The 12,239-nt window shown below is 33.4% G+C and overlaps 1 protein-coding gene across 1 annotated transcript; it reads left to right on the top strand.

Moving 5' to 3' along the window:
- The first annotated feature begins 1,904 nt into the window (after window positions 1-1,904).
- On the top strand, window positions 1,905-5,255 carry LOC105133986 (zinc finger CCCH domain-containing protein 62-like). The gene is made up of 9 exons (XM_011038185.1): window positions 1,905-2,271; window positions 2,364-2,473; window positions 2,619-2,733; window positions 2,816-2,877; window positions 3,139-3,190; window positions 3,355-3,466; window positions 3,966-4,064; window positions 4,170-4,297; window positions 4,427-5,255. The coding sequence occupies exons 1-9, from the start codon at window positions 2,093-2,095 to the stop codon at window positions 5,013-5,015; spliced, it is 1,446 nt and encodes a 481-aa protein (XP_011036487.1). The 5' UTR covers window positions 1,905-2,092; the 3' UTR covers window positions 5,016-5,255.
- The last annotated feature ends 6,984 nt before the right edge of the window (window positions 5,256-12,239 follow it).

Raw genomic sequence — 12,239 nt, 5'->3', positions numbered from 1 at the left:
GCTGCAAAACATACATTTTGGTAATGAATGCTAATTCGCTGCAGTTAACTTAGTTTCGACAGCGAATCATAATTTTGTTGCAGAACACACCATTCACCATCGAATGCTAATTTGCTACAGGCAACTCAGTTTCAATAGGGGATCATAAATTTCACTGTAGAACACATGATTCGACAACGAATGCTAATTCGCTGTAAAAGACTTAGTTTCGGTAGCGAATCACAACTTCACTGCAGAACACATGATTCGACAATGAATGCTAATTTGCTATAGGCAACTCAGTTTCAGCAGCGATTCATAAACTCACCGCAGAACACATTATTCTGCAGCAAATGTTACTTCGTTATAGACAACTTTGTTTCGAAAGCAAATCACAACTTCACTGCAGGACATAAAATTCAACAACAAATACTAATTCGCTGCAGACAACTCAGTTTTGGCAGCGAATCGTAAATTCGCTGTAGATAACTCAACTTCAGCAGCGACTCTCAAATTCGCTGCACTACACACATTTCGACAGCGAATACTAATTCACTGTAGACAACTTAGTTTCAACAGCGAATCATAATTTTGTTGCAAAACACACAATTCACCAACAAATGCTAATTCGTTGCAGGCAACTTAGTTTCGATAGCGAATCACAAATTCATCGTAGATGACATAGTTTCAACAATGAATTATAATTTTGCTGTAGAACATGCCATTCGACAACGAATGCTAATTCGCTACAAAAGACTCAGTTTTGGCAACGAATCATAATTTGCTACATAACACATAATTCAGCATACACACACACACCACTCATGCTGTAACAACCCAAGCACATAACTTGTCACTAAGTTCCAAGAGAATACATATATTAAAACCATCAATTCCAGCATATAATCTTTCAACAAATTCCAGCAAAACATACACATTGAAAACCATTAATTACAGTATATAATCTTTCAACAATTTCTAATAGAACACACACCTTGAAACCATCAATTTCAACATATAATCTTTCAACAATTTCCAGTAGAACACATACATACATGCTGGCCAACCCCATAGTTAAAGCCAGCCCTCTACCCTGATTTGTTCTTTTCATTTTTCTTTTTATATGCTCTAGGAATGGGCTTCATTTCATTTTTGTTTCATTGTCCTCTTAGTTAATTTTAGTTGCCTTCAGATCTAGGTTAGATCTTAGGTTAATTTTCTTAGGGTCTTCTTTTTCATTTCCGGTTCTTAGTCATAAGAAGAAGAGGAAGGGAGTTTTATGACCCATGTGGTTCTTAGTCATAAGAAGAAGAGGAAGGAAGTTTTATGACCCATGCCTTTTGAATTTAACTAAGTTTGGGGAAGGTTTGATAGTGTTCCTTCTTCTCTCCTGCTGGTTCTCCTCCTCCTTCTTCCTCTCATGTTTTGTGGCCCTCCTTTTTCTTTTTCTTTTCCTCTAAGTAGCTGTCCAATCTTCTCTCAAGGTCTCAACTCTCCCTCACACATTTATAAGACACTCTCTTCTCTCAACCTCTTATTAATTAATGTGGTAGTCCTACTATTACATGGTACGAGACCACACACAACACATAAAAGAGAAGTTATTGAAGTAGAAGCTAAATTGATAAAGCAAAGAGTTGATACAGAAAAAAGCCAAACAAGAACTACATTCAAGTTATTTATCCAAAGAGAAGAAAGAAAGAAAGTGATGAATGTATTGCCTATCGTTTCTAATACATTGTTAAGGTTGTTATGCGATTTTTTTTTAAAAATAGTTTTTGTTTTTAAATATATTAAAATATAATATTTTAAAATCAACCTTTCAAAACTTTTAAAAAACATTAGAAAAAATATTAATTTAATATTTTTAAAATAAAAAATATTTTTAAAATACATCCAAAAATAAAAATAAAGCAGAAGTTCTCTCAGATTTTCGATTGCTTGACATTGTAATTTAAAAATCCTTATATCAACCCTAATTCCCGCTCAGCAGCAACGGCAACGTTATTTTTGAAAAATATCATTATTTTTGTTTCCATCAACGCTTCCTTATATAAACCCTTTCGATTTTAAAGAACAAAAACCCAAATCGAAGCAGTCAGCGCACTTAACAATGGTAACCTATAAACAAAAAAAACCCCAAGATGAACAAGAAGAAGAAGAAGTTTATAGTGCTGAAAGTGGAGGGTCCGACCCGGATTATGGTTCTGATACTGATCCAAGTTACAGCATTTTTGAGGAGACTCGAAGCAATCTCTCAAGATTGTCTATCAAGAAGAAATCAAAGTCACGGTTAGTTTAATTAAATCTTGAAAATCCTGAACTGTTTGCTGTTAAGAAAATAACATTGCAATGTAGTTGTCTGGTTGAATATTTTGGTGTAGCGTTGCAAAGGATCTGGACCTGAGCTTTGATGAAGACCCAGGAGAAAAAGAGACGAAATTGGCAGAAGTAGATGAGAAAAGTTACGAGGAAGTTCAAAAGATCATACAAGGTTAGTAATACAGTCAATAATCTCATATTCACGCAAGTAAACACTAGTTTTATATTAGAGCATGGAGGGTAAGATAGTGATAACTTACATGGGTTTGGATCTTTGAGATTGGATTTTGATTTCTTGCTTTGTGACGTGATGGAAGCTGGGAAGTTAGAGAGGCTCAAAGTGGAGCAATGTAAGGTCTATTTGAGGAAGAATAAATTGAGACTGACCGGAAAAAAGGACATACTCATCCAGCGCATAAAGGAGCATCAGGAGTAATTTTGCATCTTCTTTGAAGCTACTGATTCTTTTTTTCTTTTTATCTGTCGTTTTGATTTTTTGTTTATCTTGATGTAGGATTTTGAGTGGCGGAGGGGAGAAAAAGTACCCCATATCTAGCTTTGTTTTGGACTGTAAAGGTAAACCACATTAACTTATTATTGATTGATTGATTTTAATGCTTGAATGCATAACCAGCCTTTAAGACAAGAATAAGGGATAACATTTAGTAGAATGGGTGATGGATGCTCTATCGATCAATTTCCATGATGCATAAAACCATTCATAAATGATTTTTGGTCATTTTGTTCTTTCATGTGTCATCAGCTTGCACTGTTCTAGCTTGTTTTGTTCACTTTCCTTCAAGTTTATACCTTAGACATGTTATTGCTTTTATGCAGGGGATGCATGCAGAGGTGACATTGTCATGTTTGACCAGAATGTTTACGATAAGTATGTCTTTGGAATAATATCTTTGATCTACAAGACACTCCTGTTTGATTATGCTGTAAATTACCATTAATTGCGAAATGTAGGATACATATGTTGCGATTAGTCTAGTGAAATTTCTCTAATCCTATATTGTTTTTGCTTGATTTATATCTGTTTCTGATCAGGTATAATATAGCATCACGAAGTGCCGTGGGTTCTCCTATAGGAACAAGGATGGTTGCAGGTAAAATCGTGCAGGAAAGCTATGGCGCTGCCAAGCAACAGCATACATTTACAGTGAGTTAAAAGCCACATGTGATTTGGTATATCGAATTAAATGTAAGACGATGAACATACGTATGCCAAACTCTGAATCTTGCACTGATATGTCTTGACAATGCGTTCAACCTTTTTGTAAGTGATTGAAGAACCAAATTTATAGAAGAAATTGAAGTTATTTTAACCTGTATTTTTTCTATCTGTACCTTGATAATTTTTAGAAGATGAATACTTGTATGTTGATTTTCTTGCGCAATGGAGGAGTAAGTCTTCTGTGAAGTAGAATTTTGATAAAAGCTCTATTTCAGTTTCTAGAATTGTTCTGTTTATTGAAGGAAGTGAGTGGCTAGCGGAGTAGATTGAAGTGGCAGCTGTGAGTCTGTTTTTACTGTACATTCGATGCATCACCTTTGAATTGCACATCCAATTTCAATAAAAAATAACTCTGGTTATCTAACAAAGTGAGAGGATCAATATCAGATAGCAAATAAAATGTTTTTGATATTTATGTGACCAGATAGAAGTCCTTTGGAGCAAAGGGGAGAATCCACTCCCTCCACTTCATCCCCTCCTAATAAAGGGTCGGAACCTGTATCGAATGAAGACCTTAAGACAGGTTTATGCTGTGTAGATATGATTTTTATTAAGACAAGCAATGTTCATTTATTTGAAAAGAAAAAAAAATCTCCCCTCAAAGGCAAATTGATTTTTATCATCGCAGAGATGGGAAGATGAAGGAGAAAGGCGCAATATTCTTCTCGAAAAGCACTTAAGAGGTTCTCTCGCCAGGTCTAACAGAGAAACCAGGGTCCTGGAGAAGGAAGGGAGGAAAATGCTCAGGGTGGAAAGGTACTCTGATTTATTGTCATGATGGAATATTGTTGAGAATGATAGGCAAGCCAGTGAATCAAAACTTACCTGTTGAAAATGATAGACTTGTTCAGCTATGTTAACATGCTAAAGTTTTCTGTACTTTAGGGCCTTGAAAAAGGAAGAGACAAACAAGAGTCGCTCTCAGTTGAATCCCCGCACAAGTTTAAACAATGGGTTGTCAAGGATGGATCAGAGACAACCATTGAAATGTGCTGACCGATCACCACACAGACAAGGCTGCGAACAACCTAAACTACATGCAAACCGAGGAGAAAATGATTACCGCGGCCAAGTTCCTGGAAACGCAGTCGAGTACGGTGACATCCAGGATGATTTTTGTTCAAGGTCTCCCAAATTCTGCAGAAAGCCACTGGCAAGCATTCATAACTCTAGTCCAATTAGATCACCACATAGACAAGGCGGCGACCAACAGATACAGCTATGCAGATACTTTGCTCAAGGAAGATGTCATTACGGTCACAATTGCAAATTTGTGCATGAATCAAGGGAGGGACAGCTATGCAGATACTTTGCTCTAGGAAGATGTTTTTACGGTCAAGATTGCAAATTTGTGCATGAATCAAGGGAGGGACGTGAGCAGAGAATAGAGGAGAGAGGTGGGCCTTGTAGCCCAAGGAGAGAGGAGTGGCTTACCACCCCAAGAAGGCTGGAACGAAGACCATACTTGTTCTGAAACTTTCCACTACTGTGGAAGGGTTCAATATTTTCCACTTCTGCGGCTATAGATCGAGCTTTGTCAGGATGTTTTCTCTCATTAGGACATGTTTCTGTGGAACTTGGTTTATTTTGAGTAGTGGGTTTGGATGATATATAGCTCTCGAGAATTCATCAATAACATGCTCAAATTTTCTTCATGGTACAATAATTAGATCAAATTCTTACATTACTAAATGTAAGTCTATTCTTCATGGAACATGGGCTTAGTGCATTCAAGAATGACCTTAAAGTTTGATGATTTTAGAATTTTAACAATAATTTTTTATATATATATACTTATCTTTGAACTTTACAGTAAGACAAGAAAAAATAAAGAAAAAGAAAAAAAAAATGATGGAATGTCTAAGACACAGAGCTCTAATTAATATATGTATGGTATCATAAATTTTTTTTATCAAAACAAATTTGTTGACACCAAGATTGCTATGGTGACTCGTCCACATGCTGGCATGTGTAACCTTCTTTTCTCCATTTAAGTCCTCAATTCTTTTATAGCTTTACCATTCAGTCCTTAAATTTACTTGGTAGATAACATGCAATGCAAAGGGAAAAAGAAAGGAAAAAAGAGAGAGAGAGAAAAAACTTCGTGATGCATACTCACAACTATTCAACTCTCTAATTCTGTGCTCTCACGTTGCCTAAGTACTTGGCATAAATTATGAACACGTGACTTGTTAGTAGGAGTCAAGCAACTATTTTGTAGGCCTTTTCAGTATAACTTCAACCTTTCATGTTAATCATATGTAATTTTCAGCTTACCTATGAAGCAAAACAATTATTTTTCATGATTACTCTTGTTCTAACTTCATAATACATAAAGTAATTTCATATAGTTAAGATGTATAAATACCTCAATTAGCCCGAATATTTTAGATCATAGCATAATTTAGGAAAGCTAAAATTTAATATGAAGTTTTTTAGCATATTCTTTTCAAAAGATTCTAAAAACGAAGCTTTCATATTGGTGTTTTCGGGTAGATTAACAAAGAAGGCTATTCTTTATGGCTTCTACAACCCAATCCAAAGCTGTATTAGCCCTCATTTTAGCTTTACATCCCTTGAATTGCTGGGGAGGGGGGGCTATTTTTGCACGGAATATTTATTTTCACTCCATTTATGTAAGTAGAAAGGAAAGCACTAAGCAATTAAAAGAATTGAAACACGTCTTGAATTGCTTGAGCGAACTTGTATTTCCTCGGCCATATATATACCCAAAGTTTGTTACAAAAGATTTATCTTTACAAGAGTTATACTTGGAGAAGAGTTTGTTTGCAAAGAGGAGACCTAAGGAGAAATAGAGAATCACAAGTGAAACACATTAAACAACAAACCTTAGTTTTTTTCAACAATCTTAATATTATAAGCTTTATCCTTATCATTCCCCTGTAAATTGGCAAGGAGATCTATCACAAAAAGTTTACCCCGAAGGTAGCAAAACTGATCAGTCATGTGTCCCTTAGTAAATATATCTGTAGGTTATAGAAAGGCAGGGACGTGTTGAAGAATTATATCTTTATTAGCCATCTTTTCTTGGATAAAATAGTAATCCACTTCAATGTGTTTTGATCATGTATGAAAAATAGAATTTGAGACAAGAGTTAAGGCACTTATGTTATCACACCATGCGATTGGAGCAAAAGCAAGAGAGACCTCTAGCTTACGCAATAACATTCTTAACCAATACACCTCAGCTGCAACTAGAGCCAAACACCAGTATTTAGCTTCAGTGCTGAATTTGAAAATGATAGATTGTTTCTTACCCGACCAAGATATTAGATTGGGTCCAACAAAACACCATAACCACAAATTGATCATCTATCATCAAGATCACTAGCCCAATTAGAGTCGCAATAGGCATTAATAGTAAAGGAACTAGGTCTGTATAATTAAGTGTATGTTTTACATATTGTAGCATGCGTTTAGCTGTTGTCTAATGAGCAAAAATAGGTGCTTATATATGTTGACAGAGTTGATTCACTGAGTATGCATTGTTGGGGTGTATGAGTATGATATATTGTAAAGCCCCCATTATATGCCTACATTTAGATGGGTTTGGAATATTTTTTCCATTGAATTTGGACAACTTAAAGCCTGAAACATATGAAGCATGATGCAAGTGAATACCATTTAGTTGCACATGATCTAAAAGATCAATAATATACCTTATTTGTCAAAGATGTAATATGAAGGAATTATATATGGCCTCAATGCCAATAAAATATGTCAACTGGCCAATATCCTTCAAAGCAAACTTAAGTTGTAATTTAGAAATAAGAGAGGTAATAAAATTCTGATCATTCAAGGTAACAAGAATATCATCCATGTATACTAATAAGAATGTATGGACATTCTTACGATGACAAATAAATAATGAGGGATCAACTTGGGAACTTTGAAAACTAAGAGTCAAAAGAGTAGTGGATAATTAAACCAAGCTCAAGGAGCTTGTTTTAACTTGTAGAGAGATTTATGAAGCTTACAAATAAATTTAAGGTGTATCGAATTCATAAATCATTTTGTTTATATCATATAAACTTTCATTTCTAACATGCTATAAAGAAAAATGTTAGAGACATCTAGTTGATGAATATCCCAGTTAAAAGAAATCGTGAAGGTAAGAATAATACATGCAATATAAGGTTTTATGAATGGGATGATTATGTTAAGAAAATCAGCATCACTTCTCTGTAGACAATCCACAACTACTAATCTAGCCTTGTGACGTTCAACACTGTCTGCAAGTTACCGTTTGAGTTTAAAAACCTATTTACATGGAACCACATTCTTACCAGAAGGACGAGAACATAGTGACCAAGTTTCATTCTTTAATAAAGACTGGAATTCATTGTCCATTACAGTACACCACTCGGGTATTGATGCCACTTAAGCATAGGAGCGAGGCTTATAACAAACCAGACCTGCATACAATGCTTGAAGGGGGTGACGAGTAGAATATGAATGAAAATTAGGGAAACTACAAGGCTTAAGATGACTGGTTTGTGATATGGTGATTATTTCAGTAGAAGGCATATAAGTAAATATGGTATCATTTTAGAGGTTAAGGGTTGCACTATCTTAGTGATCAAAGGAATAGCTAAGAACTAGTATAGGTGATAAGGGAAAGGATATAGAGATCTTGGGTTGGCCAGAATTGAGAGATGAGAGAGAGGGGTGGAGATGTTATTCAGTTGAGATAACATCTAGAGCACTATGAATTTCAGGTGAGGCAAAGTTAGGAGTAACATAGGTGTTGAGTGAGCCACGGGTAAGAGCAGAGTCTGGTAAGGAACTTCCAAGGGTAAAAGAAAAAGTAAAGGAGGGGGTGAAAATGTATGAGGGATGAGTGAAGAATAGACTAGGGAACTTACTTGAGGAAGAGACGCAGCTGGTAGGATTTCTTTGAATGGATTGTGCAAGAAATTTCTATTAATTAAAATTTTTTTCGAGATATATAGACACATTTAGAGGAAGAGTCTAAACACCGAAAGCGTTTGTAATTAGAACTATAACCAATAAAAATATAAGGTGTGCTACGATATGATAATTTATCATTTTTATAAGGACAACGACATGGAAAACATTAACAACTAAAAGCTTGAAAATATATGAAGTTCAGAGGAAGATGAAAAAGAAGTTCATAGGGTGAAATGTAATCAAGAACTTCGGTAGGGAGTCGATTAATTATAAAGATAGCAGTTAGGAAAGCTTCAACCTAAAATTTCTTATATAAACCTGATTGAGCAAGAAAAGTAAGCCCTATGTCCATGATATGATGATGTTTTCTATCAGCAAGGTTATTTTATTGAGAAGTATGAAGATATGATAATCGATGAAAAATTTCATTATCACTAAAAAATTGTTCAAAAATGGTAGAACAATATTCACCACCATAATTATTTTAAAATTGTTGAATGAGGGATTTAAATTGGTTTTCCATTAAAAGCTTGAATTTAACAAATGTAGAATAAACATTGAATTTATTTGAAATAGGAAACAACCAACAAAAACAAGTAAATTCATCAATAAAAATAATATAATAATGACAACCACTCAAAAAAAGAGTGGAATTGGAGCAGACATTAGAGTGAATTATTTTAAGAGGAGCATTGAATTCTCTTGAAGAATTAGAGAATGACAATTGTTTAGACTTGCTTAGTTGATAAGGTATATAAATTAACTTTATTTATTAAATCACTAACTGAAAGAGAAAAATTAGAAATGACACAATGAAGAATATATGAGGAAGGGTGTTCCATACAATAATGACAAGTCGAAGTAGAAGCCTTGACGCTCATTATAAGAGCATGATATTGTGATAAAGATAGTTGACAAAGGTTGATAGGATATAATCCATTGTCACTTGGTCCCGTTAAGAGGGTATCCCTTATTAGGATGTCTTTAACAGAAAAAACAGAACTAGTGAGTTAAAAAAGAACATTATTATCTTTATAGAATTTATTGATAGAGAGGAGATGAACAGAGGCTTGAGGACAATAAACAACACTATTTAAGGCAATAATAGAAGAAACGGTTTTAATAGAAGCATTGCCAGTATAAAATATGGTCAAACTTGTCTTGCTACCTACGCTCACGAAATCATCGCCTTTAGAAGTTTGAGAGATTGTAAGATTAGCAATATTTGAGGTAACATAAAGATTAACATCACTATCCACATACTATTAATGTTGATTTAAGTAAGTTGTATTAGCCTTTACAACCATAACAACCACATCAGTAGAGGGATGACATCCCTAAAAGGAGTAATTCATGCTATTAAAGCAGTCCAAGGCCTGATGTCCCTTTCATTTACAAATTTGACAAGGAGATCATGAGCGAGAGTTAGAAGGAGTAATTAAAAATGTGCGCGGTAGGTGAGGTAATGGTTGCCTAAACTGAGAGGAGGCACTACCTGAGTCTTTAAATACCTTTAAGAAGTGAGATTTATTATTGTTATGGCAATAACCTGTTTTTGAGCTAGGTTTTTGTGAGTAAAAAGCATAGGAACCTACCTTAGAGTGAAGGGATTGGCTATGAAATTTCTACACAAGGTCATAGTTCAGTAATTCTACATGAAAATTAAAAAATGGCATAGATTTCTCTTTAGAAAGAGCAAATACATAGTTATAAAGGAATGAAATGAAAAGTTGAGACCATTGAGAGCATATAAGATTAAATCAGAATCATTAATAGGTTTCCCAATAGTAGAGAGTTCATCAATAAGAGATTTAACTTCATCCAAAAATTTCTGACAAGACTCCACCTTGTTGTAAAGATTATAATGTTTGCTTGATAAGAGAAATATAAGAAGTGGATGACATGACAAAACATGCACTAAAGGCTTGCTAAACAAGACGAGAAGTCTCAAAGCTATAAACAATGGAGACAACCATAGGAGATAATGAAGAGATAATCCAGCCAAGTATTGTTTGGACCTTATACTACCAAGCCATATAAGTAGAATTAAGAATACCTCGGACCTTGTGTTCTTCATTGGAAAATTTAAGGAGGATAAAAATTAGAACCATCAATAATTCCTATGAGTCCATAACTCCAAAATAAAGGAAGCAATTGAGTGCTCAGGCAAGAAAGTTAGTTCCATGGAGTTTGATGGAAATAACTTGAGTTAGAAAATGAAACACAGTGGAATACAATGAAGAATCTGCAACAGCAGTTATATGATTATTAGAAGCGTTAGCTTTAGTCTACTTTAATACCATGAAAGAATTAAAATACGTTTGCAATTGCTTGAGCGAGTTTGTGTTTTCTCAGCCATATATATACCTAAAGTTTGTTATAAGAAATTTATCTTTACAAAAGTCTTACTTGTAGAAGAGTTTGTTTATAGAGAGGAGATCTAAGGAGAAACAGAGAATCAGAAGTGAAACACGCTAAACAATTTTTTTCCTAACTTTCATCCTTCGATGTTTGTTTTGTTAGGGATTAAGCTTCGTGATTTTTTTATTTTTCATATATCCGATTTAATGATACAAATCATGAATTTTAAGTGTTGATATAGTTAGAGATTCTTTTTTTTTGTTTCTCTCATTTTCTTTTACGGTTTCATTATTCTGAATTATTTTTTAAACAAATATTCATTTTGTGGTTTTCTTTAATTTTTTTCTATTAGTTTATTTTGGTCTCGTGGTCTAGATGACAAGATTTCCAAGCCTTTTTTTTAATAGAGTTTTTTTTTAAATAATGTTTTGTTTGGTGTTTTTATAAGATTTATTTTATAAAAAATATATATTTTGAAATAATATTTATAATATGTTTATCCTTACATAATTTTTTTTTTTTGCTTAGTTTTATATATGTTTCTATTTCTATTGTTATTATCTTTTAATGGTTTTAATAAATAAATTTGGTTGGAACTAACAAGAAACACTTTCACGAGAATAAACACACACCAAGTCAGATACTTTGCTTCTCCTCAGTTCACGAGAATAAACACACACACACACACCAAGTCAGATACTTTGCTTCTTAACCATTTAGAAAATTAATATGGAGTATCCCTAGATGTAACAGTTCTCCTGAGCAAAAGATCGTCTCTTGTCCTCTTCACCGGTATTTGCTTATTTATTGTTTATTGTGACTTCAGTAAATGGTGTTCAATATTGCTGGAAATCCCCCCTACGACTATTTTAAAGAGCAGATGGAAAGCGACCCGGTGAACGTGAATGAGTTTCAGAAATTGGCGAGTCCTTCCAAAAATGTATTATGAGTTTCAATAGTTTTTGTTTTTGTCTATTGCTAAATTATTTTTCTTTATAATTTTACCCTGAAAATCATATATAAAATTTATTCTATATTTCAATTTTGATTATACTTTTTTAATTTTTATATAATTAAAATTTATTTTTTAATATTTAATTGATTGAAATTTAACTTTATAATTTTTAAAAATAAAATATTTTGACTCTAAAAACTGAGTTAAAAGTATAAAAGTTAATATAAGTTAATTTTTTAATAAAAAATAAGTTTTATATTTTTTTTTATAATATTATATAATTTTATGATTTGAGCTTCAAATTGGATGGATTTCCGGTTAACTCTTCTTTGATTATTAAACTTATATCTTTGTTAATGAGCTGTAAATTAAATTTATATTGTTTAATCCATTTAAAAATAAACTATTCTAATATTACTGTGATTGTTCTTTTTTTTTTTTTAATTTTTT

Source organism: Populus euphratica, unplaced genomic scaffold (assembly GCF_000495115.2).
Source record: "Populus euphratica unplaced genomic scaffold, PopEup_1.0 scaffold38.1, whole genome shotgun sequence".
In the NCBI taxonomy this organism is placed as follows: domain Eukaryota; kingdom Viridiplantae; phylum Streptophyta; class Magnoliopsida; order Malpighiales; family Salicaceae; genus Populus; species Populus euphratica.
The sequence above is the reverse complement of the archived record's forward strand: the minus strand, read 5'-3'. Positions and strand labels throughout refer to the sequence as shown.